Here is a 25,627-nt window from a genome sequence, read left to right as displayed (position 1 = left end):
TGTGCGCCTGACCGGTTTGGGGCAGGGAAAAAAAGTTGGCAGCGCAGTGTTTACGCTGCGTGCGTGTCAAGGGCAAAGGGAATGAGGAAACAACAAAAGAAGACCGCTATCTCCCTACACCTCTCCGACCGTATGCACACTGCTGCTGCTGCTGCTGCTGCCGCCCCTGCCGCTTCTGCTGCTGCTGCTCCGCCGGCCTCTCTGCAAGTCGCGCTGCCATGTCAGCGGAGAGTATTTGCCGCGTCATTTCATTTTTCGCTCTGAGGATCAAGGAAGAACAACGCACGGTTTGGAGATGCGCCTGAGAGGAAAACGTCACGTTTTCGCCGGGAGCGTGGAGAGGCAGTGACCGCGCCGGAGAGAGGAGGAGAGGAAAGGAGAAGAGGAGGAGGAGGAGAAGAGGAGATATGCGGCACTGTGTTGGACAAAAGCGTCAGATCGTCCACGCAGACAGCGTCCCGTGGCCGGGTGACGTGATATCCCCTTCCAGCCAACGCAGAGGATTGAATGATCGCACCACGTTTCGGCAGGATTCTGGATGAGACCCCCCTACCACCACCACCACCAGCCCACCTCCTCTGATCACGCCATCCAGGACCCCCCACCACAGACCGGCTGCATGGGATCCGGACCAGCGGACTGACGTCGGTGCTTTGGGATAGGATACAAGAGGGCGCCACTCAAAGTTCAAGACAAGTCTTGCTCAGAAATTTAAAAAAAAAAAAAAAAAAAAAAAAAAAAAAAATAATTCTGGATTTCAAGGTTATGATAGCGCGGTACGATGTGATAAGGACACTTTTAGCGGATTGTACATTCACTCTCTATATGTTGAAATTAGCGCGCAGGGAGGAGTGGCGTTATTTTTACACAGCAGCTTTGCCCCGGAGCTTCTTCAATTAACAAACTGTTATTGCTGCGAGGGTTTATTTTTTTATTATTATTTATTTTGTCGGTCCTTCGTTTCTTCGCTTCAACAAGACAAAGTTGCCATCGGAGCTCGGAGCAGGATGCCACCTTGGGGATCTTATCGAGGAGGGGAGACTGGAGAGTGACAACCGCGTTTCTACTTCTATTTCCCGGACGACTGATCGCCGATCGGCCGGAGAGGCCCCCCGCACCACCATTCATTTTTGGATTGGCCCCCCAAAATATATATATATATTTTTTAACGTGCCCCCTTGGAACTCTTGAACAATGGGGATTATGCTTCAAGTTATTCTAGGAATGTTTCAATTCCTCCTCCTCGCCAGAATTCCAACGTCCCATGCGAAGGTATGTATGCATCTGACCCCGAATGACTCGCACGACCTGCGGGAACCCATGCGGTTGATTTCACTCACATATATTTTGGGGGGCATTTATTGGCCTTTAGCGATGAATTGCAAATGCATTGGTTCTGGTGCTGAGCATGTGGGACTCTTGACTGAGTTGCGCTCTCGGTCGTTGACACCTGTCACTCGGGGTTCATTGACAGGGAAATATGCTTTTAATACCGCCGCTGGGTTTTTACGACGTGAGATACCGCGTGTGGTGACTTGGCAGCGACTCTGTGCCGCTAATTGGCTTCTCGGAGTGTTAAATATAACTCACAAAGCAAACAGCATGTTGCGTTTATGGGATGATATATTTCAAATCGCTGAGGCATTGTGGTTACAAGCCCCCATAAACAAACATTTGGGTTGCCATGTTGTCAAATAGTCTCCGCCAGGGCAGAATTGGGGCTGCTGTTTCACCGGGTATCAAAGGGCTGCAGGACACAGTGGTGCCAGCAGGCGGGGGTTGGGGTGGGCCCCCCTGTAACTACACCCGCCACCTACCCTACCCCTTACCGCCACCCCTTGACAGGCGGCAACAACAACAGTCAATAAAAGCTTTACCCTGACATTATTGCTGGAATTTGCTGCTGTATTATTTTTAAAGCATGACTTGCTTTCTGAACCAGTGAAGCAACTGCATTTCACATGCTCTACATTAAGCTCTATATTTGTCTTTAGTCTATCTGAAAAACAAGTGATCACTTTTTGCACATGTCTATGCAGGCACATGGAACATTATAGCACAGTTGTAATATAACATTTGAAGTCTACCAGCACTTCAAATTATTAAAATTAAAACTAACTAAAGTCAAAAACAAAATTAGATCGGTAGACTTTCTTTCTTTCTTTCTTTTTTTTTTAAACAAAGCCTTTATCCTGTGTCACTCATAAATATGGGGTGATACATCTGGTCAACTGTATGGCAGCATATCAAGACCACAAGTCTGATTGAAAAAGTCTGTTTTGAAACTTTTTAGGAATCAGTTGCTTTCTTGGTGTTGGTTGGAAGAAATTCACTTAGTGTACCTACATTTGCATACACTGAAGGGAAGAAAAGCAGCCTTGTCAAGCCTGTCCAAGGTTGAGAAAATGTGTCCACCAGTCTACAGTTACTTATCTGTCTGTTTTATTCTGTTTTAGTCTGTACATGATATGGTGAAAGTTACCACTGAACGTTTTTGTGGCATGGCTTGTCAATTTGCGATTTTTGGTCTGTGCAATTTCATGGTCATTGTATCTTGCAGATAACAATGTTTGTTTTTTTTTTGAAGAATTTATTGCTTTTACAATCGAGTGGGTGGTATAGCATGAGCCCTCTGCTTTAGTTGTGGGTGAGAAGTCTTTTCCCAAACTGCCAGCCATACTCATAAAGTAAACTAAAAGCTGATTTTGTGGATCTTGCCAAAGACCGGATAAGTTTGGCAAAGAGCAGCTGTAATGCTAAATTCCTTCTGCCTTAAAACCAAAGAGTGATTATCCTAATGTGGTGCAGAACCACAACGCATTAATAAAGTCATGGGTTTTGCACCTGCAAAATTCTGCCATGTGATAGTAAGGATGGTTCTTCACATATGGGAACACACACACACACACACACACACACACACACACACACACACACACACACACACACATGGAGAGTGGATAGAGAGACCTGCATGGGCCGGTCTTTTATTTATGTCTGCAGACGTTTATCAGGCACAGGCAGTGCTTTCCAGCATTGTGGGATCCTGCCCTGAATTTGCACTTGGATGCTTTAATGATGTATCACCCCAGACACTACACGGTGCATGGCAACGTGCATCCATAGCATGTGGGCACCTGCTGACTGGCTGCTGTGGCTCATCTGGGAGTCACCCTGTCGCTCTGACAGCTTGTCTCGACCGCAAAAAAAAGGCCGTCATCCTTTCCTTGGCGTAGTGATGACAGCGGGTACAGTGTGCTTTGGGAGTCAGACGTGTTTGACACTAGACAGACACTGATAGCGGAGCAGATGGCATTGGGATCACACACAGGACCGCGTGTTTGTGTGTGCCAGCGTCTTGACTGTATGGCTGCCAAAGGGAAGCAATCTTATCCTCGTCTCAAAGTGATACAAAAAAAGACACAATTACTCTACGATACATCCCGCCAGTCACACATTAGCCTATGGCCCAGCGACACTCGCACAGAATATGCAACTCTGAGTGTGTCTGTGGGTGTGTGTGAGTGTGAGTAGAAAGGGGTAGATCAGTATGAAGGGGGGCAAAGTCTACATTCCCTTAGATGTGGCCTTGTTTTTTTATTCTCAGTCTCTGTCCTGCACAAAGACACACACTCAGGCGTGCAAACACAGACCCAGTTACTGCTATGTGTGTGTGAGTGTGTGTGAGTTTGGCTTATTAGGGATGTCAGAGATGCAGACGCATAAATGAAATCCTTCACTGTGCTAGATAAGTGTTACTTTATTTCAAAATATTTGATTTCAGATACACTTTTTTTTAAATTTATTTTGTTTGGTAAAAATGAATTATATCATCTTTTTATCACAGTTCAAGAAATGTATTGATTCAAGAACTTCTTTATTTGTTTGTATTGTGAATAGTGGTTTAATTTGATCTTGAACGTTTTTAGGGGAATCACCTCCGACAATTTTGTAAAATTGAAAAACTGGAGTCTCTCTTCAGTGGGCTACAGGACAAAGCGAGTACTAATGAATAGCAGTGCATGGAGTATAAATTAATGCTTTTGTAATGCTTCATCTGTAATTACCTCACTAAAAAACTAAAGTTGGACAAGGCTACAATATTTTTCCTTTGAAACTTATTATTTATTGAGGCACCTTGAAGTGTTTTATCAGGACATTTGTGTTTTCAACTACTGTTTTCTTCAAGAGATTGCAAAAAGAATTTGCAAGCAGCTAAACTAAATATGGGGCACATATTAGCTTTGTACCGCCTCATGTTGCCATGATTTGGCTCTTCCAAACCATACATCCTGAGACACTCTGAGTTTACAGAAGATTAGTTGCATTTGCTCTCATTATTTTCAGGCATTGGACAATATTTTTAGACTATCTTTAGAAGCAGGTGTAAGCCTTACCAAAAAAAGCACCAGATGAAACATAATAATGCACCGCTGTGCAGGAAATAGCTCATAATGGAGCTGAAAATGGGGTTTAGTGGTTTGCTGTCACCCTTGCAGGTTTATCTGTGTATCAAGGTTCAGAGCTTTTGGTCGTCCCCCCAGTCTTTTACCGCCGTGCAGTGCAGAGCTTTTAATGTTCAAATGCCAGGTGCAACGTGTGGTATTCATTAACAGGAAACACTTTGATCTGTCGATATGCACCGGCAGCCTTTTACAATTTTACTGCTATGGTCTAGCAGGAGGTTGCAAGGCCCCGGCGCAATTGCTCAGTCTGGGTGGAGGAGTAGTTTCTTGATTAAAATAATAATCTTGGCTATTTGCAATTTGCAATTTTATGCACTGATAATATATATATATCATATATATTTATTTGTGGTTTCTAAGTCTGCTCATTTTTGTGTTGTGTTTTAACTTCTACTTGTATATTTTCTCCAATCTTATCTGAGAGGTCAACCTACCCTGGAGACCTCAAAGTCACTCAAGCAATGCTTTTCACCTAAATGCTATCAATGATGTCTGTGTCTCCCTTCAAGCTTGCTCACTGGCGGCCGGCAGACTCTCCGAAATCCAGGGAAGGGCGAGAAGGTACGCATCCTTTTATCGCCCGTTCTAACTTGAAACGAAGGTGGCTGATGAATAAGTGAGCAAATGTGCAAACTCGTGTCCTCACCAGTGCGGCGGTGGCTGGAGGTGTACTCGCGAAGTGGATGCGAGCCTCGGGACACCCTGGTGGAGGTGTGGCGGGAGCTTCCCGGCGAGACGCATAGTCTTTTCGTCCCATCCTGCGTGTCTTTGAGGCGATGCGGCGGTTGCTGCACCGACGAGGCCCTGGAGTGCGTCCCCTTGCTCACGAACACGCTCACCATGGAGGTATCAGCCGAGACACGCAAACTTCACTGCTTCGGTGTCGAGGAGTTGACCTGAACAGTTCATTTTCTGATCTGTACGCAGCTGATGAGGACCTCCTACATGAAGCACGAGCTCATCGAGCTGTCCTTCGTCGAGCACAGCCAGTGTGAGTGCAGGTAATAAATCAACCGCTCTCGGTACGACTGCAGTGTCACAGCCTCACTGCACCTTTTTTTGTTTTTTGCTGACGCCGTCTGTTGTATCCTTGTGCAGGTTAAGAGAGCCACTTCAGCCAACGCCAACCACAAGGTAACTTTCAGTTTGGGTCTCCTGTCAAGGTCACATGTTGTAGTCATTTTTCAGCTACTTCATTTCATCATCCTGGGTTCCAGTGACGCAACCTCACATATCCAAAAAAAAAAAAGATCTCCAGCTGGATTGGCTCACCATTTACAGCTTCCTGTTTGTTAAATCTGGTGGTTCTATACATCTTTGAAAAGTTGAAAAAACAAACAAACAGGGGCGCTCAAACATAACATGAGATATTTTGTTGTTTTGGAATGTTGGGACTTTAGCTATCCAACGTCATAGTTCCATAACTCCAGTAATAATGTGAGTACCTAAGCAGATCTTTATGGTCTGCTTTAGATATAATTACACACAGTAAAGATTAACACGACCACAAAACGTCATGGCTTTATTACCCCTTAACAAACGAACCTTAAACATTGTGCCAGAGCATAACAGTTTAACAGGAAACTCCTGGAGAAGTAATTGGGTTTGCATAGATTAAATAAACTTAAAAACAATACCAACTTGAGGAAAATCAGTATTATAATCATCTGTGTGGTTTATTTAAGTCTCGGCTTTTAGGTTGGACACAGTAAGATGAAAACAAAACTTTTCTCCGTCAGTTGTGTTGAGAGCATCCTGACACACACTGCGGAGAGGAACATGTCTGCTGAATTCCTGATGATTGGCTATCTAGACAATCATGTGATAGCATCTTCAATGTTTATGTCCCCCGGCTTCCTGTTAGGAAGTGGACATAAATAAAGGATTCCAATATATGCGTGGACAGTTTCTTCACTGGTGTTTAGGTTTCATATTTCTATATGATTGTGTTGATTTTGCTGAGTGTCAACACGAGTGTGTGCGCATTCAGGTCGTCCGTGTTTGCGCAAGCGCTGCACTGCGAATGTGTGTGAAAGTTCTGCCGTGTGCGAATATTTGCCCCTGTGTGTTTACGTGTGAGTGCCCCTCAGTGAGTTAGCATCTGTGTGACTCTCTCCCAGTGTCCCATGAGACGGCCCGCATCCTGTTGTCACCATAGCGATGATTTTATCTGCCCTGCCATGTGCTCGCTTGCAGGGCTCTCAGAGCAGGGTCATGAATCCACTGGAGTCATTCAGTTCTGCTAATGAACTCAAGGCTAAGCTGGTTAGCGCTGCATCCATTATTTGACATACTGTAGTTAAATTGTGGTTTGCTATTGTTTGCAGCTCATTGGATGTGATTAGAGACACACAGATGTTGAGTCAGAATAAAGACAGATAAAGCAAAGCTCAGGGCTGACATGCCTTCCTGTTCAAAGCACCGGTCCTGATCCAGATTGTGCCTGGTGCATTACTCTACAGCAATATTGCTCACACACTGTGAGGAGAACATACTTGCCTGACACCTAGACCATTATGATTCAAGACCAAACATTGTTTCAACCTTGTTATCAAGCACGACAAAGAATTCATCGTTGTTCCTTCACGAAGGTTGTCAAAAAAAGAGGCAACCATGGGATTCTTCCATATGAGACGCTCATTTTACTCAATGCAAACCAGATTTCCATGGACATGATCAAGGAAAAGCAAATATCAGCTTGTACTTTGGGCACATCCGATATTATTCACTCAGGGGCTGTGGAGACTTTGTTTTTGATGCTATCTTGTTTGTCTGATATTCCCAGGCCCCATCTGAAGTGGACCAGACACGACAAGAAAAAACAAAGAGGGAAGTCCAGACAGAGGACAAGTGGAGCCGTCGGCACTACGTATGTTGAGTTATCAGTCCACAATAATGTTTGTTTGTAGCTCAGTTTCAGCCTTAGGTTGATGTCGGTGTCTTTGTGAAAAAAAAATCAACAGATTAAGCACTCAAGGTCTCTCTCCCCTTCTGTTACACATGGGTTGGTTAAACTAATGTAGTTAATCAACAATTATCTTTCTTTCTGTGGGAATTTGTTTGAGATACACTTTATGATTCAGGTTGTTTAGAAAGAAATGAGATTTAGAGGAAAATTGTCTTTTCAAGCTAATTTGTTCCAGTCAGCTGTGATGTGTTTGAGCAGGTGAGGTTAGATTGTTATCCTCCTCAGTACATTGTAACGCCACCCTGAACGTTAGAGGCCATCTTCGCCACTTTTTCTCCCTTCCCCTTCACTTAGCTGTCAGTCATTTCCGGCCCCTTGGGGCCAGAGGTGACTCGGTTAGGGGTGCCGTCCCTCAGCACCCATCCATCATTTAGAACCAGCTTTATTCAGACCTTGGCAGGGGTGAAATCTGCGTAATTTGCTCCAAAATGCCAGTCGGTCTGTCCATGCCAGCGGCAGGCGTGGTCATCAGCGTCTGAACAAAGATGGCCCGTCTCTGCCTCATTAAGTAGCTTCATAAAGACTCCCAGCCCCCGGGGGGGAACCAAGGCAGGACCAGCTCCAGTAAATGGACCAAGTGACGTCGAGAACTTTCTCAGACTCAGAGTGCAGAGGAAGAACGGAGGACCCTCAGAGGCAAGCGAGTGACTATAGCCATGGTAACAGACAGGAAGAGCAGCGGACAGAACAGAAAGTGTGTTAGCAGCAAAAGAAGACAATGTCCCACATGAATCACACCTTTCTTCCTACGTTCTGCATTGTGCATGGCTAGTTCAGACCTATTCTGTGCTACAATTTTTATTTATAAAAGCTAATGTCCTGTAAAATGGCATATCAGGTGGATTGTTCCCAAAGCCCAAAGCTGCTGTTCAGAAAGAGGATGTACAACTTGGAAGGTGACTGGGCAACATCTTTCTGTCTTGTGCAAGCAGACAAATGTGATGTTTCTTAATATCTAAAATATGTTAATATATATCCTCTAAAATAATGTATAAAAAACCTTCCAGAAAAGGATTCTGAAAGGTTGGCACGGTAAGATTAGCTACTTGTTTTGACCTCTGGCATTTAATGGAACTCTTGCCAAAGCCAGTCAATGTTGTCCACTGAAAACTTTTTGGTGCTGTTTTTATGTCATGCTATTAATGCGGGAATGTCATGCAGTTCCACGGCTGTCTTTTCAGCAACGCCCACTGTTTAGCACTTGTAGTAGTTTCTGCTCCTCCCTAATCTTTCATCAGGGTGTTTCACATTAGCTTCAAGCAGTTCCTTCCCGCATCTTCATCTTTAGAGAAAGCTGATGGGTAATTAGTTCGCACTGCACTTCTATGGCGTGTTTCAAGCACCCTGGCCACTCCAAGCGCTTGGAGTGGTCAGGACGCACAACAACTTGTATTGACCCATTCACGCACTAGTGATGGGGGCTGCCACGCCGGTCCATCAGGAGCAATTCAGTTAAGTGTTGTTCACAAAAACGTATCGTGTCATGTGGACTGGAGGAGCTGGGAATAAACCCACTGATCCTCTGGGTACTGGATGATTCTTGGCCAGAGCTGCCCCCACTGGTACTGACAAGGAAGCTGATTGGTTCGGTTAAAGAACCTATCGACTGATGTGAACACATATCTGTCGTGGTTTATTCTTAATTTTATATTATCTGATGTAACTCATTGGGTCAGGCAGTCTACCTCTTTGTTTCAGATGGAAACATCTCAATTTCTGATGGTTCACACACTTTACAAGTGAAATGTCTCACCACTTTATATTCTTAGACTCTACACACACTTACAGACACAAATAATTCTTACTGTTATGTTATTCCTATACAGGAATATATCAAACTACTTTTTACATTTAGCAAATGCTTGAGCAGATTTAATGAAGTTTACCGCAACAACTTACATCTCTCTGTCTCTCTTTCCCATTCAGGAACCATGCTCCCCCGACTCCTTCGCCCCCATCCTCCCTACTTATCCCACCTCATCCTCCTCCCACCACCACCACCACCACCATCTCTCCATCTCCCTCTCCCACTCCCTCTGTCACTCCCTCTCCTTCTCCTTCGTCCTCCAGCCCTCCCTCCTCTCCTTCCACCTCGCCGCTGCAATCACAGAGCGTCCCATGTCCCCCCTGCAGAGGAAGGAAGTGGTTGCTGGATGCGACGTCCTGCAAGTGCCACTGCAAGATCAAGGCTGATAGCTGCAGCCGAAGGGGCCGAGCGCTCAACTCTAAGCGCTGCAGGTCAGACCTTATGCAACTGTACTTTAAGGTCTGCTTTGGCCTTTTCGTGTAAAGATGTGACAGGATGGAGAGATGGGCTCTCAGATGGAAAGTTTACTTTTACGACAAGGATGTAGCTTATTGAAGATATTCACTTCTTTTGATTATTTTGTTATATGATGATTCCTTATTTTTTGTCTTTGTTTTATCTTCCTCCAGGTGTGAGGCCATGAGGACTTGATGTGCGCACCAACTTTGAGTTTTACCTTCCTCTTTCCTCCAGTTCCTGCGGATTCATTGCTACCACTCAGCATCAGTGCCATGGAACACTCACTTTAAGGTCCAGTGCATCGTGCTGAAGAAAATGGAACGGGTACAAATTCCTTTTAAGATGACATGACATGAAGATCTCTGTATGTGTAGCCACACATCTTACCACCTTCCTGCTCCACCGGCGTAACATCTGGTAGCTCACATATCTATGTCGACAAACTACATGGCGAAGGCAATGTGATGTTTGATGACCTTGGGAAGACTTAGAGGTCCTCTGTTCTGCAGTTGAACCAATGAGAAGACATCAACAGACACATGAATTACACTCTACAGGAGCCATGGACATGAAGAGGATTGTTCACTGCTGTCCTTGGGAGGGAAAGTTGGGTTTCGTTGTTTGTAGCAGGTAAACTGCACAAGCGGATTCCAGCAGGAGGTTGGGGCCCAATTTTCTTGTGAAAATTTGAAAAGCAACTGCAGTGGATTATATATATGACCACAAGCCAACTCAGACATCCTAGACTGATGCAGGACTCAAATAAAATCGGCACCCCAGTGTGCGTGGACTTATAGTTGAACTGAATGCCGGGGACGGAGTGTATCTGTGTGGTCTCCCCACTGAAAGACCCCGATGGGTTATCCCACAGCCGTTCTCTCTCATTCAAAGCGCATGACCATGGGCTGGCTCTCCAAGCTGCTTTCCAGCATTTGTTTAATTTGGGCCCTTTGTCTCCACCTTTCTTCAGCTCCTGGATTGAAAGCGGGCCGCTTTGCCTCTCTTTGCCTCTCTTTAAGGCAGTGAGGAGAATGACAATAATGAGGCCTGGCGGCTGTCCACTGCTTCACATACAAACATTCACTCTCAAATTACCGGGAACACTGACGATCCTGTGAAAAAGCAGACACCCACACACACACACACACACACACACACACACGGTCTCTGCCGCTCTGCGTTGTGGCAGGCAAATGTGCATATTTACACACACATGCAATGTGAGATGAATGCAGGTAGCCATAAGCTTTTTGTTTGTCCTGTACCGAGTATGCAAACGTGTACGTCTATTGTTTATGTATGTGAGTTACCGCCCCGTTTCATGTTGTGTCGTAGGCCGCAGGTTTGTGTGTCATTTTATAGCTCTGCGTCATTGATTGACAAAAAACTCTATATTGCAGAATGTGTCTTTGTTTTGTTTCTATCAATCTTTAATCCGCCTGCATAAAGAGTCACACTGGGTGGCCAGCTAGGCACACACTCAGCGTCTGAACCGATACTCAAATGTCCTGGATTTACACAGAGCCCGCTCACACAGACCACGGAAGGGAGACCACATACATTAGAATGTGTTATTCAAACAATCAGCGGGGCAGTGTTGTCCTCAGAGCACGGAACGCATGCGAACAGCCATTCCCAGGAATCGTGGCCAGTTTAGCTGCGGGGCACAAGATGGCGAGAGCGTGATTCACTTGTAACGTAACTTATTTATATTCTGGCTAAATCTCACCGTTAATCTTCACGTCGGCTTTGCGGCCGCTCGGCCCCCCGAGTGGGAGGAGGGATGTGAAGTGTGGCCGACATAGAGAGGACGAGGCCTTGCAGCAGTTTGTCAGTCAGTGTGGCAGGATGGAATGCGTTGCCCAGACATGGCAACACGTGGCACTTGGAGCTACACAAACGTCAGCCACATACACAAACATCTCAGCATCAACAGTAGCTCTGAGAGGAGCCCATGATTCATGTGAATACTCTCCTTCCCCAGACTCTCGCTGGCTTGTGCTTCAGCTCGGCTGAGTGTGACAAGCTCTGAATATGTACCCTTCTAAAATGAGATTATTTTCTTTAGTTGCTTAAGTCCATTGTTCAGTGTTGATTATTACCGTCAATCAATGCTTCAATCACTACCTCTGTAGCATAATGTGTTAATGACCAAGTGTTAGGGTATTGTTGTTACTTACTCTGTGTTATTTCTGACCTCTTTTTATGATAACAATAGCTTTTATATTTACTATACATTTAGCAATAAGTACAGTCTTCAGTGTGGATATGTGGAGCTGCAGCAGACAGGTAGTTTTTGTCACTGGTTTAGACCTATAGGAGTCTTTCGCTGTGTGTTTTGGTAATCTGAAGGGAAGTGTCTTTTCTGAGAGGAAAACTGACTTGCTCCCCTGCGAGTCCAGACCGAGACACTGTGTCACAATGTGGATGTAGAGACATGTTCTTATCGTGGTTGAAGTTTAAATTTTTGGCCTTTGAAATTTTTCTTCAGCATACCTGTAGAGTAAACGAGAATCCCTAATTTGAAGTAGCACAGCACAAAGACTGAAAATAGGGGGATATTGCCAGTGAGTTTCTGTCTAAAGGTGGATTAAAACACCCTCTGCCGTTTCCTCTTCAACCCAAAGTCTTTGTTTATCAGCACGGGGGGTGGTTGTGCCAAATTACTCAATGGCACTGGACATTTGCAACCAGTAGACACTCCACAATCAAAATGTAGTGCAGGCTTGAAAGCAGGAAAATCTCAAGCTTTTCTCTTCTTCCTCTTATTTTATAACATTTTACAGAATAAAGAAAAACTGGCCTGGTGGATTTTAGATGGACCCAGACCAATTCTAAATTGTTATGCTAAGCTAAAATAATGAGCTTTTGTTTTAGCCAAGTTTCTTGATTAAAGAAATAATCTTTTGTAGTAAAAAGTGAGACACCATCAAGCCAATAGCCGTAACTGAATAGTAGGTTTTCATAGCTGCAGCTTTGTGCCATTATCTTCTTTTGCCAATCAAACAATTTACCATTTCCAAGCAACTTTTCAAAAACATTCCACCTAAAAGAGTTGTGGTGCTCAGGGCTCCAGTAGGAACATTCATTTTAGAAAATCTGGGAAATTGTGTATAAGAGTAGAAAAAAAGTTTTAAAAAGGCAGAAAAAAATTGTAATCAAACTGTTTTATGTAGTTTTATATAGTGAAATCCTTTGTGCCTGTTTTATCGGACAGGTGAGGAGTTAAGGTAAGGTTTGCTGGCCCGTCATGCCACTGTTCAACTGGATAATCTTCAGACAATGACTCAACAAATAAGATATCATTTTCGAACATTTCCAGTGCAGCTTAATTCATTTATAACGTCCTCCTTTAATACTCAACATATTTTATTAGTGACCATTTGACAGAAGATTCTCCTCACCTTTGGGATCATGGTTTTATTTCCTGTCGCCAAAGTTGTTCTATTTTTTATTTTGAAGCTCTGGTTCTCGGCAGTAAAAGCAAATACATCTGTTATAATGTAAGAACACTTTAGGATATACAGTACAGCTAAATACTACTATAATTGCAAACAAGTACGATATACCAGTCAGTATCAAACATGCAGTGTGCTTTGTATCTGCACAGTCCTCATCGTTCTGTGAAGGTAACCCTGTTCTAGGCTCCTGTGTCTGTGTATACGGAGACACCTTCCTACACTATATACCGTAACGTCATATAACCTTTCATATCCAGTGGTGACTTTGTGTATGATGTGGTGCATACTCTAGAAATGTATTTGTAAAGCCATTTTAGCCGTACTTTGCATTGACCCATCTCTCTGCAAATACTCTATACTACTGTAGCCTGTGTATAAAGAAGAAACTACTTTTTTGCTGCTACACCATTTGTGCCCTATTATGATGTATGTAGAGATCAATGCAGTTTTATGTTGTATTAGTATAAAAGAAAGTCTGATTATTTCTCCAATGTCCCTATGAGAGTGTGTACTGCTTTGTCAAGTATATTGAAAATGATACCAGGATACAACCGTGATGTTACAGATGTCATTAAAGGAAATGTCTTATTTTTCATATAAATCACTGTCTTCTTCCTGTCCCTGTTTATCCACGTTGCTCTCCTGGTCCAGTGTCGCTCATCCCTTTACTGTAATCTCTTATTTGGCATTAATGAAAGAAAAACAGCCCCTTTTGATTACCATGACACCCTGGGAGTTGGCCACAGAGAACCGGCGTGTGTGTGTGTGTGTGTGATGTGAACTGGTGTTATGAGACATAATATTGTTGCCTCTCCCCCATTGTGTGTTCTGCTGAGTCAGAAGCTGCTCAAATGCAAAGGTGTGCAGCCCTGTGCACTGTGATGGAAAATTACTATGGCACGTACTTGTGTTTTTCATTTATATGCAAAATATTATGTCTTATATATTTCACATATTGGTAAACGTACTACTTTCAAAATGTACTATTAAGTTTTCCATCCTTAAACTTTTAAGAATTCACGGCCCAAATACATAGTACAGGTTTGACCTCATCTTCATCTTCTCTGCATGACCACAAAGGCTGTGACCACAAAGGCTGTGACCTCCTAATGGAGCCTCTATTGGCCGAAAAGAAGAGATACTGTCCTTGTAAATGGTGCACACAAACACAGTTCTGGATTTGTCTGGCATTAAGGGTGATGGAATTGACTAAGATGGTGATGTCCCTGGTGATGAAGGTCACTCTTGATGTGCCATTCGGGCTCATTTGTTGCCTTGTTATCATCTAACCCGACAGTGCGAGGTCATAGGAAGGGCAAGAGGATGATTACGTCCTATCTGAATCGGCTGTGAACTGACGAGTTTATGGAGCTTTCAATTCCATTGATGATGATGATGCATATTAGCTGCAGACTAATCTGGCCTATATCAGCCCTCAGAGGGAGCCAAGGAGAAAAGGAGTGGATGAAAAAGGAGAGGAGCTAAATGCTGCCGCCAATTCTGTCTGTCTGGAAGGGCATTGTGCCAGTACTAAATATAGCTGCCAGATTAGGCAGTCTCTGGGAGAAAGGACAAAGTCATTTATGAATTTCAATAAAGATGAATCAGATTGTGTAAGGCACATTAGAAATCCTGTAGACATCCTGTAAACTGTTACTGTATGAACTGTGCTGACGAAAAGACAGACATGATGTACAACATATTTTCGTTGCACATCACGTCTGTCTTTTTTGCACTGCTGTGTTCTGTCTGTCTGTTCATCCATCTCTCTCTTTCCCGCTCTCTGCCTTTGCCCTGGTGTCAGGACTTCCTGTATTTTTCCACCTTGCTTTCTCTCCATTCACTACCATGTTTTTTCTAATAACTCCAGCCACAATTTTCTCTCCACTTTTGTGGTAGCAGCTGTGTTGAAGCAGGTACTGGGACACTATCTAGCCTGCAAGTGTGTTTTGTTAGATGGTATCAGCAATCCCATGTGTGCGTGTTTGTGTGTGAGACAGAGAGGCAGAGAGGAAACACTAAAGAGGAGAGGTAAGAGTTCAATATGTGCAGCATAAGAGAAAAAAGAGCTGTGTTTTCTGAAATCTGTTAACATGGCAGTGAATGCTTGGAACCTTTTGAGTGAATACAAAGAACTTTTCTTTTTAAAATAGTACAGAACAAACACTTTTATCTGTCAGCGGCATGGACCCATGGGCCTTGTCTGTCTCGGCTCAGCTGAAGGGCATCAACCTTGATAAAAGATTTACAGTTCTTTTTACATGGGAAAAAAAGACCAGGTCAATGGGTTGAAAATTAAATGTGGACCTGACCGTCCATTTAGGACATTTTAACTAATTTATGCTCAAAAAGAGAGTGATACTTAAAAAGAAAAAACATTTAAATGCATTGCGAAACAGGCCTGACAGTGTCTGCCAACAATAAAGTTAAACTGGTGACCACAAAGTCAAAACACAGGGCACTGGAAACATAGTTCATGCAATTTAGAGCACTGGGAACATGGATATGGTCCCAACTAGGCGCAGCCATTAGTAGCTGTCAGCTAGAGGTTGATGGTACACAGATAATATTCTCACTGAACCAATATTGTTATTGGGATTTACTTTGAACAAAATATTTATGCAGTGTTACAACCCTGGCTCACAGGTTGAAGGAGGTGAAGGGGACAGAGTAGTTAACCAGGCCATCACAGGAGTGATAATATGGCATTCTGACATTGAACAGACAGAACAACTGCAAGAATATTTCTGTCCAAATAACGGATCTTATAATCAAAGACTGACACAAGAAGAGATCCTATCAGGAAGAAGGGGGATTTCTGACTAACCTGACTTCTTTTGTTTTGTTTCGGGTGATTTCATCATGTGCAACTGACTTTAACAAAACTAACCAACGATTAAAGGGTCATATTGGTGCATTATCGTCAAGTATAAAGCATTAAAGTGCTGTAGACAGAGGACAGTAGCGGGCAACCCAGCTGCCGTGCTTTTTTTTTTTTTTGTGGTTATGCATGGAACAGGTAAAGTGGCTGAGGGCATAGTTGTGGTCTGGACATGCTCCATCCTGTCAGCTGGAGGATGCAGGTACCAGTAGGACTGAGGAGACATCAGAGAGACCGTTGGATGTTATCTCTTCTGCTCATACCATACGTGAAGGTCAACTAACCTGTGGCCCCAGCCAATCATGTTCTCTGTCAGTCCGGTAATCATCCCGCTTTGTCACTCTCTGAATTAAGGGTTTTCTTGACCAGTTTTCTTGATGACTACTGCCAGAGTAACACATTTTGAGCTGAATAATTATATTCAGGCATTGTTATTGTCCCTTCGCTGTTTTTATTGTGTGCAAAAAAAAAAATGGAACGTCAGACTGAAGTTGTGAGCTTATCTTTAAATTTAGAAATCTTCATATAATAAACGAAATTCAACCAAGACTAATTCGATCTTGTCGGAGTATTTGAAAGAAAAAGAAAAAAAACAAAACACGTATCACTCTATGGCGTCATCTGGTGGTGGGGCACCGTGCCTGCAACAGATTATCCGCTCCTGTAAAGCAGACGTGGCAAGTGACGTAAGTGCCGGAAACTACCCGGATCGGAACTTTAACTGCTGGGGTGAATAGTTTTCTAAAGAGACCTCGAAGGCTCCGGATACGCGATGTGATGCCCACCCAAGTAAGATGAAACACAGCGAAATTCGCGTTTTGGTAGTGTTTAATATCACGGCGTTCGCTTTAGTTGTATTTTAATCAATGTTACGCGAGTAGAGATCGTATTGAAAGCCAGTTTAGCTTTCGTTAGCTTTCGTTAGCCTGTGGTTCGCCGCTACCGGGTAGGCCGTCGTCATCAGCTGTGTCGTGTTGGTCGGTTTGGACCGTGACGATTGATGATTAATCACTGCGTCTCAAACGTTGCCTTGGCATAATTTAAGCGGTTGACTATTTATTTTCCTTGTGTTGCCATTCGGTTGGTGTCCATATGTTTCTAATCGTGCTAGTATTACAGCTAACGGCAACACATCACTGCGCCCCATCCAGTCGTTTCTAGCCTAGTTGTGCTGAACGTATTAAAGCCCCAAACACTACTAGTGGACCTTCATACCTGAGTAAATAATTTCTTATATCAGGTGGTACTCGAAATGTTGTAGATGTGTTATGTTCTCGTCGGGCTTGTTATAATTGAATAAAAATGAAACATTTCGGTGTTGTCAGCCAAATAGGACCTGTTCTGTTATTCTTTCACTTTGTGTAATGGCAGCGGACGTGTAATCGGTTGCTGTGCTGGAACTTTCGATTTGAGTTTTACTTCTCAAGAGTCAGTGTTTGCTTTGATTCGAAGCTTTGCATGGTTGCCTCCGGGGGTGAAGAGGATGTACACAAACTGCACTCGCCTTCCTCCACGTGTGTTGTCCTCAGACAAATGCCACACTTTAATGTGAAATTAAAGCGTTATATTTCATCACTGGCTCATGAAAAATATTGCCGGGCACTGGGCTGTATGGGAAGAATAATGTCATGTTTTTGGAAGGGTTTATAATAACTGCGTCTCATCATTTCAAGCTGACGTCCACTATGTCCTTCCTTCACCACAGACATGTGTGTATGCTTATTAAAGAAGAAAACACTGAAGGAGACTCCACTCTGGCAGTGAGTTCATCCACCGGCCTGACACTCTTCGTATTTACCTACTTGGGCGGAGGTTTCCTATTCTACAGCTGGTGACGTCTGACTGGGGTTAGGATGACGTGCCGCGACCGGACCTCGGAGTTCCAGTCCGCCTGCAAATCTCTTCAGAGCCGACCAGTACGTTGACACAGGACACACACACCTTCACATTGCCCAGTTCTAGTAGATGGACTCTGAGAAACATGAAACGGTTCTTCAGGTCATTGGCCATTATTCATTTTTGAAATCCACATCATGTCACAGCAGTTCACACACGTGCTTTTCACCTTGATTAATATGATGGTAACGTCATATCACAGCTTAATGTTGGCAAATTACATCAAGTGCAAACATGTCTTTCCCCCTGTGGCAGAATGGAGTCCAGCCCACCAAACCGGCTCTCAGCGCCCTCAGGCAGCGCAGCGACTTCACAGTTATGTCAAAGTAAGAAACACTGTACACAAATTATTCAAGTTCATAAATGGATGTTTTGTTTTCCATTTCAGATATTGATTCTGGGTGTTGGTTTCCCAACATTCCCCCAACTGAAAGATTTATCTTTATCTGTATTAACTAAAAGACCTTAAATATTGTATTTTTTCTTTCCTTTAGGAGAATTGGAAAAGACCTGAGCAATACTTTTGCCAAACTGGAAAAGCTCACCATTTGTAAGTGTACATCCTTTTTTAAATGTTTTCTAATAATATTTGCTTGCTGAATTCCAAGTGCTGATTTGGTTTGCTGTTTTTGTTTTTTTTTGCTTTAGTGGCCAAAAGGAAATCTCTATTTGATGACAAGGCCGTGGAGATTGAGGAGCTGACGTATATTATTAAACAAGTGAGTCTAATTGTTAGCCTGCCATTGCATATGATTCCCAAAGATGTTCTATTTTTTTTGTATGCATGGATGAACTAATCTTGTGGTTGCAGAAGTAAAATCCTCCTCCACCATGTGTTTGTTTGCAGGACATCAACAGTCTGAACAAACAGATCGCACAGCTGCAGGACCTGGTGAGGTCCCGTGGAGCTCCAGGTGGACGACACATCCAGAGCCACTCTAATACCATTGTGGTGTCTTTGCAGGTATTTAGCAAGAGTTTATTCCCAGTACAGTAATAATGAAACTGAAAGTGTAAGGACAGTAAACTGGTACTAGTACAGTAAATTTAAACAATGTTACACTGTTCGTGTTTGTAATAATTGTTCTGTGTTTTCTTTGTCTTCACAGTCTAAACTGGCCGTGATGTCCAACGACTTTAAATCAGTGCTCGAAGTTAGAACAGAGGTAGGAAGCTTGAAACAATAAACTGTCCTTAAAAGGATAAAAATGAATATTTTGGGATAAATGCACATTTTATTTGATCGTCTCCCTTCACTGCAGAATCTGAAGCAGCAGCGCAGCAGGAGAGAGCAGTTCTCCCAGCCCCCTGTCTCAACATCTCCCCTGATGGCAAACAACTTCAGTAAGTCCCATCAGCCTCTTGGCAGCATCAACCTTGTAATTATTGTGGCATTGTAATTTTTAGCTTGGCATTAAAGAATGGCATATTATTGGTACCGGATGCATGTTGAGGTAAATAGAGGTGTTTTCACTGTTTTCTGGCTAAATATGGTTGAAACCTTTCCGTGTGAAAGGCATAATTTTCTGCACACCAGAACCTACTTGGTTCATTTGTCCTTCACAAAATAATTCTTCTAATTTAAAAGATAACCCATCACTCCTCGTCTCAAATCTGGACGATCTCAAGGTAGAATCTTAAAATCCAGCGTAGTGAACACACCTTTATTGTTTCTTGGCTTTGCGGTATTGTGCTACATCCAGCTCGTGCTCACCTGACAATTTTTTGCTAAATGGTTGAGCCGAATCAGTGACCCTTTAATCAGGACAGCAAGCTCATCTGCGTTCTGTGCCTTTTACATTGCCAGACCCGTGTTTATGAACAGCCTACGTGTCATTCGTCTGTTTTATTTAAATCTAAATTGTGTTGTTTTGCTGTATGTTGGCACTTCAAATATAATTTCAATAACAGTTTTTGTTTAATCGTGCATGCTTTGATTTTTTTGTCTTTTTTTTTTTTTTTAGTTGATAAGGGGCCCTTCCCAAATACAATTATTTTCAAATTGTTGTCACTTAATGACATCTCATTCTTCTCAATGTTTTATTATTACTCAACCAATAACAATTTTAAATTTAATTTTTAAAATGTTTGTTTGTTGATTCTGCTGTTTCTTTCTGCAATTCACTCATAAGTGTCATTGATGTTCAAAAACATTTGGACTGGCAGTGTTTTTTGGCACCAGTGTTGTAACGGGGTTGCATGATCATCACTGTATATGGTCTGTAATGCAAAAATTAAAAAATATTTTAGGGAGCCGTAAAAAAGGGGCCCAGGAGCCGCATGCAGCTCGTGAGCAACGATATGACTACCAGGGCAATGCACCCTCAAATTTAAAAGGTATTTCCCTGGAAAGTTTGCCTCTCCCAGCGGGTTTAACTAGCTACTGTACTGTGCCACTGTTTTTATACCTGTGTGGATTTCCATCTGACCTTTTCGAGCATGTGCGACTGTGTGTGTGCTCTGCTTTGTGTCTCTCTGCAGAGAGCTCAGTCCTGATGCAGGATGAGTCCAGGAGTATGGGCGACGCAGTCATTGACATGGGCTCTCAAGGAAATCCCTTGCAGCTTCAGCTCATTGATGAGCAGGTATTTGTATATTAATGGACAATATTCCATATTTTCAGTCATACAAATGCAGTACTCTCTGTTTTAAATATAATATTACTACTCTGTCATTACTGCAAAATGTCTGTCTGAAATTTTGCTGTTTTTCTTTTAACAGGACTCGTACATCCAGAGCCGGGCAGACACAATGCAGAATATTGAGAGCACCATTGTGGAACTTGGATCTATATTCCAGCAGCTTGCACACATGGTCAAGGAGCAAGAGGAAACCGTTCAGAGGTAAGAAAGAGGGAAGCCATGTGTGTCATGTCTTAAAGGAAAGGAAGTGAGTTTGTGAAGACATGTTTGTCATGTCTGATTGACAAATTAGGGTCTTTATCCGTAAAAAAAAAAATAAATATTGAAGTGGTTGCTTCATTGCCAACTGTTTCAATGCAATAAAGTCGTAGTAATAAAGTAAATAAATTACATCCTTTATTGACATTTGTATGTAAGCAATTCTTCCACTTTTAATCCAAGATTAGATGGAACTATTAGAAAAATTATGCTGAGTGGAAAAACAAACAAGAATGAGATATGTTCTACCTCAGTGAACTTCCTCTCTCCCCCTCCCAGAATTGACGCCAACGTTGAAGACACCCAGCTCAATGTGGAGGCCGCACACACGGAGATCCTGAAATATTTCCAGTCCGTCTCCTCCAACCGCTGGCTGATGATCAAGATCTTTCTGGTCCTCGTCGTCTTTTTCATCGTCTTTGTTGTCTTCTTTGCTTGAAGAGAAGTGCGCCGTAGCAGGGAGGGAGAATTTAAGAAAAGATGGACTGAGACGACAAATCCCCAAAACAAAATTGAAGGACCGAAGTCTTTATTAAAGTGACTGTTTAATGGAGGCTCTAGGGACTCGGAAGACTTTTCAGTACAAGCCACAGACTCTTGACCTTAATTTGACATTTCATTTCAGTGAAAAATGAAGATGTCATTCTGGATATAAAAGTATATTATCTAAAAGTCCCCTCCTTGTAAAGAGAGCAAGAGATTGCTCCATGTTGTACTTTCAAACATTTAATCAAGATGATGATAATTCAGTGGTTTGATTCTCCAAACTGTCTTTTTAATTCTGATTTGTTCATCTTGTTTGCTCTCTTTTCTACATGTGACTCATTGTTTAGAAGCCAAACAACTGGACTAGTGTTGAACCCAAGATTATTATTTTTGGTTCCTATTTGTTTTTGTTTTTTTTCTTTTTTTTTCAATTGACAAGCATGGACGTATCACTTCCACCAGTTCTTCTCTTAATACCGTTCAGTCAATTATTTGTTTTTTGTTTTGTTTTTTTAAGTTTATTTGCCAAATTGGTACTGTAATGGAACTGTGACACAGAAGGAACACCATTACCGCTCAACAGTTCGGGTTCTGTAGCTGCAAGACCAGTTGAAAAGAACAGCTGGTATTAGTTTGGCACAAGCTACAGGGTATGTTCATATTAACTGAAATAACACAGCCGTTTGAAATACAAATGGTTGGTTGTCAGCCACAAGGCAAGTTTAACGCTTGAAGTGTTAACAATGCAGAGGGACTGGACTGGTGAAGCTGAGATTCAGACCAGTGCTTATGAAGGGGCTGGGCTGGATGCGAGCGTCCTCCTGATGAAGTTGCATGATCAGCGACATTCCCTGAAGTGTCTGGTTGGACATGTGTTCACTTTGTTTTTCTTCTCTGTCGTACAAGATGTTATTTAAATGACCACAGCTTTTTAAGAGGGAAAAAAAACACACTCTTCTAATTTTTCCCCTTGTTTTTTTTTTAGCCAAATGCCTTGATTTCAATGTATAAAGTGCAAATAGCGATAATGTATGGATAAGAGAGTTCCTATGAATAAAATAATGGGTTGCTGGCGTACGAGGCTGAGGTCTTCTCAGGATAAGAGGATTAGTCAGCGATGATATAAATAGCTATACCCTGCTAAAGCCAGTAAACAGACGAGTGATGAGCAGATGCACTTTTGTCTCATACATTCTACTCAAATACACCACAGAGGTTTTATGGAATTAACATTTTGCATTTATTAAGCATTTTCAAACTCCACGTCCATGTGTTTGTCAGGAGTCTTGAATGGTCCTAAAAATATTCCAAATAACTTTGGACTAAAACACTGGAGTTAAGACTAACAGGTTTTCTAACTTGATTACACTGAAACTGAAAATACAGCTGTGTGAGAACAGTTATTGTGCACCATGACACCAACCAATAACTACAGCTGGTTAAAAACTTTGCTGAATTAACAAAAAGATGGTACAGCTGCACTCTGGCAAAACAGCTCTTGCATAACATGTTTTCCAAGATCTTGGTGATTCATCAATAGTTGTGTTTCAGCGGGTGAATTGTTTGCCTTAAAGAACACCCAAAACATGTGAAGGTCAGCATTCCCAACAAGATTACCTAAATTCCTCTGCAGTAGATCTTTCTTTTCTTAGCCTGGCTAAGGGCATTGTTACATAAAAGACTTGCAATAGACACATTAACGCTCCTTCAGAGTACACTTGAAGAGGTAAACCAAATATATTCATTTGGAACGTTGGTTCACCTTTTGTTTGCTTCAATATCTTTTTGCAAAAATGAAAGTGATTGGCTTTAGTTTTGCCCTGTCATAGCATGAAACATCAAAAAATAAATTATTTTATTTAATAAAACAATTTAAATGCAGAAGACAAAAATGAAATGAAAGCTTCTTTTGGACCACCAGACATCAGTATGTTCACACTTTATTTTATAAAGTCATTGTTGATTTGATCTTCTGGAAGCGTTTTATTCCATGAGGGATGACCAAATCAAAGTTCATTTGAAATTTGACATGTTCCGCTAATTCAAAATAAGATTTTTGAAACTATTTTCCGCTTTACATTTACATGTTTTCACATCCTACAACCCATTGATTTTGGATTTACTGTCTGTTGTGTCTCTGCTCATCCCTCCTATCACTCAAGCTTGAGCACTTTGCTCTATAGGACCTATTTCTGGCATGCTCTTGCTCCTTCCCTTTCTGGCTCTGGCCTTGATGGCCTCTTCTTCTCCATCCTCGTCATCGGACCACTCCACCTCCTGCTGCAAATTTCCCCTGGAGCCCATCTTGCCTCCGCCCTTGAAGAGCAGCCCTGAGCGAAGCCTGGTGCGGAACGTATCAAAGGATAGACTCTTGCTTCGCTGCTGCTTCTCAAAGACGTTTTCCTTCACTTCTTCGTTTGTGTTCGTCTCATCCATGCAGTCACGTAGGACGGATCGAAAAAGCCGAGGAACCTCATGGACGTCGGGCTCCATCTGTGACACCAACCTCCTGAACCTGCACCGAAAGGAAGGAGTAAAATTTCATCTTTCCACTTTGACCACCAGAGTTGGAGATGTTCCCAGCCAGGAGTTCGGCCTTCGTTTTGAGAGCACCCACCTTTCAAAACATTTTTGGTTATGCAAGACTGATCCACAGAATTACAGGTTAAAAAATAGAGCTCTAGTTTTGGTAATGTGGGGCTGAAATTATTAGGTAGAGACTAATAAACCTCTAAGATATTTGTGGTGTACTTATAAAGAGTTAAGACAAAATTAAACAGGAAACCGATGGGGACCGTTTTTGTTAACATCATTTATTCAGTAATTTTAACTTCTCGCTTTGCTTTTCTTCGACCTCAATGTCCTTGTCTGTTTTAGGGACAGCTGGTATCATGCATTGTGAAGTTGACTTTTTATCATAGGTGCCATAACTGTGTCCGATCTAACGTTATTCATCTCTTATTTCTCACCTGACAATTAGAGGGCCACACTTAACAGGAGGGATCTTGGCACATAGATCCTGCAGCTCCAGCAGTTCGTTGGGTGTCAGCTCATAGGACTGTGGGGTCGGGTTGTTGGCCAACCAGCTGTAGTCTACTGTGGTGGTGGAGCTTCGGCGTCGACGTCGGCCTTCCGTCGCCCACTCCAGACGGATGCGTTCAGTGCGCTTCACCATTGCCCCCAACTCCAGCATCAAAGTGTTGGTGACCAGCTCCTCAGTGCTGCGCTGGCCAGGCACTTTGGGTTCAAGGGAGAAGACAGCTGACCAAGGAAACATCTGAAAATAGAGGACAACATTATAAATTATGAACGTCTCGATTCCTACACAAATTGAGTTATATTTATCCTGCAATTACTTCCATGTAATACCACTTATAGTGTTTTACTTCCAACCAATGTCACCCCTTAGTAAATAAGACTCAAAACACTGAGGTAATGAAGCCACCTTAAATTAATATTAGCTTGATAATTATCTTAATTTTGTTTTTTTATGTTTAAAAATAAGGGGTTTATTCTAACAAATCTTGGCAACATTACCATAAAATCAAAGCAAATACAATAGTACAATCTAGGGTAATATAATCACACCAATTTTTTTCTGTCTTACCTTACGCTATAGTGAAAAAGGTTGCAGTGCTTAACACTCCAGTCGACAAGATGAGACCTCCATGGACACTGGAAAATAATGAAAGCCCCTCGGTGGTGCTGGCAAAGCACAGCCTCTTATTCAGACTGTCTTGCTACCGATGGCAATACTTGGCAGACTGTGTGTAGTTCTGTGAAGAGCCCTCACAGTGTGGTGTGTGTGTGTGTTTGGGGGATGAGCATACATGTAATCCTGTATTAATAATGTCTCTGACGAGATGAGCTTCCCCTTCTGAGTGGACACCACATTGATGAGTGTGGGGTTGTACATGCCAGCATGTAAAATAATTACACAAAAATTGATCAATTCATTTATTTGAATATACCATATATACTACATATACTTATATGCTATATTTATGTATATATATATATAATTTAAACCTACAAGGGCTTACAGTATTATCAGATTTCACACATTGCTTGAATTTTTAGCCACTTTTACATTTTCTGACATGTTTTCAGGCTGATATTTTATGAGCTAAAGTATGAACTAAAAAATAGCACTATGTCTGATAACAGTACTATTATCCTGTTCACTGACACAGGCCCTCAGGCTCATCATCACTGACAGACAGTTTTTGTCAAGTATTACATAAACGCCAACACAATCTTACTCACACTTTTTTTTGACACAGACTGACAAGTTGGAATTTGT

General features: G+C 42.4%; 4 protein-coding genes across 5 annotated transcripts in view; 2 read left to right on the top strand and 2 right to left on the bottom strand.

The window, feature by feature from the left end:
* Positions 1 to 25,627, bottom strand: part of LOC142901852 (ras-related protein Rap-2c) — a 114,910-nt gene that overhangs the window by 50,444 nt on the left and 38,839 nt on the right. The gene's annotated exons all lie outside the window — the stretch shown is intronic.
* Positions 108 to 13,762, top strand: vegfba (vascular endothelial growth factor Ba). The gene is made up of 8 exons (XM_076046530.1): positions 108 to 1,272; positions 4,976 to 5,027; positions 5,116 to 5,312; positions 5,394 to 5,467; positions 5,565 to 5,600; positions 7,252 to 7,335; positions 9,361 to 9,672; positions 9,871 to 13,762. Exons 1-8 carry the CDS (start codon positions 1,195 to 1,197, stop codon positions 9,890 to 9,892), a joined length of 855 nt encoding a protein of 284 aa, XP_075902645.1. The 5' UTR covers positions 108 to 1,194; the 3' UTR covers positions 9,893 to 13,762.
* Positions 16,708 to 22,401, top strand: stx5a (syntaxin 5A). Of its 2 annotated transcripts, XM_076046762.1 has the most exons (12): positions 16,708 to 16,831; positions 17,748 to 17,958; positions 18,194 to 18,264; positions 18,433 to 18,488; positions 18,587 to 18,657; positions 18,786 to 18,902; positions 19,048 to 19,104; positions 19,201 to 19,282; positions 20,189 to 20,275; positions 20,420 to 20,523; positions 20,660 to 20,781; positions 21,118 to 22,401. In XM_076046762.1, the coding sequence occupies exons 2-12, from the start codon at positions 17,896 to 17,898 to the stop codon at positions 21,275 to 21,277; spliced, it is 990 nt and encodes a 329-aa protein (XP_075902877.1). In that variant the 5' UTR covers positions 16,708 to 16,831; positions 17,748 to 17,895; the 3' UTR covers positions 21,278 to 22,401. The 2 variants fall into 2 exon arrangements, with proteins under 2 accessions (XP_075902877.1, XP_075902878.1); XM_076046763.1 differs by lacking the exon at positions 20,189 to 20,275.
* Positions 23,405 to 25,088, bottom strand: LOC142902003 (protein RD3). Its single transcript, XM_076046764.1, has 3 exons — positions 24,932 to 25,088; positions 24,294 to 24,601; positions 23,405 to 23,839 (listed from the first exon to the last, which is right to left on the bottom strand). Exons 2-3 carry the CDS (start codon positions 24,599 to 24,601, stop codon positions 23,482 to 23,484), a joined length of 666 nt encoding a protein of 221 aa, XP_075902879.1. The 5' UTR covers positions 24,932 to 25,088; the 3' UTR covers positions 23,405 to 23,481.

Source organism: Nelusetta ayraudi, unplaced genomic scaffold, assembly GCF_046127955.1.
Source record: "Nelusetta ayraudi isolate G7.1 ecotype Tasmania unplaced genomic scaffold, CSIRO-AGI_Nayr_v1 ptg000090l, whole genome shotgun sequence".
Classification (NCBI taxonomy): domain Eukaryota; kingdom Metazoa; phylum Chordata; class Actinopteri; order Tetraodontiformes; family Monacanthidae; genus Nelusetta; species Nelusetta ayraudi.
Note: the sequence above shows the minus strand (reverse complement) of the source record. Positions and strands in the feature narration are given on the sequence as shown.

What these genes read in the sequence shown, in the direction of transcription:
- vegfba (XM_076046530.1), top strand. Translation starts at nt 1,195, where the DNA reads ATGGGGATTATGCTTCAAGTTATTCTAGGAATGTTTCAATTCCTCCTC. An exon ending in ATCCAGGGAAGGGCGAGAAG is followed by an intron (nt 5,028 to 5,115) that starts GTACGCATCCTT and finishes TGTCCTCACCAG; the next exon opens with TGCGGCGGTGGCTGGAGGTG. An exon ending in CGAACACGCTCACCATGGAG is followed by an intron (nt 5,313 to 5,393) that starts GTATCAGCCGAG and finishes ATCTGTACGCAG; the next exon opens with CTGATGAGGACCTCCTACAT.
- stx5a (XM_076046762.1), top strand. Translation starts at nt 17,896, where the DNA reads ATGACGTGCCGCGACCGGACCTCGGAGTTCCAGTCCGCCTGCAAATCT. An exon ending in TGCTCGAAGTTAGAACAGAG is followed by an intron (nt 19,105 to 19,200) that starts GTAGGAAGCTTG and finishes CCTTCACTGCAG; the next exon opens with AATCTGAAGCAGCAGCGCAG. An exon ending in CAAGAGGAAACCGTTCAGAG is followed by an intron (nt 20,782 to 21,117) that starts GTAAGAAAGAGG and finishes TCCCCCTCCCAG; the next exon opens with AATTGACGCCAACGTTGAAG.
- LOC142902003 (XM_076046764.1), bottom strand. Translation starts at nt 24,601, where the DNA reads ATGTTTCCTTGGTCAGCTGTCTTCTCCCTTGAACCCAAAGTGCCTGGC. An exon ending in TGTGGCCCTCTAATTGTCAG is followed by an intron (nt 23,840 to 24,293) that starts GTGAGAAATAAG and finishes CTTTCGGTGCAG; the next exon opens with GTTCAGGAGGTTGGTGTCAC.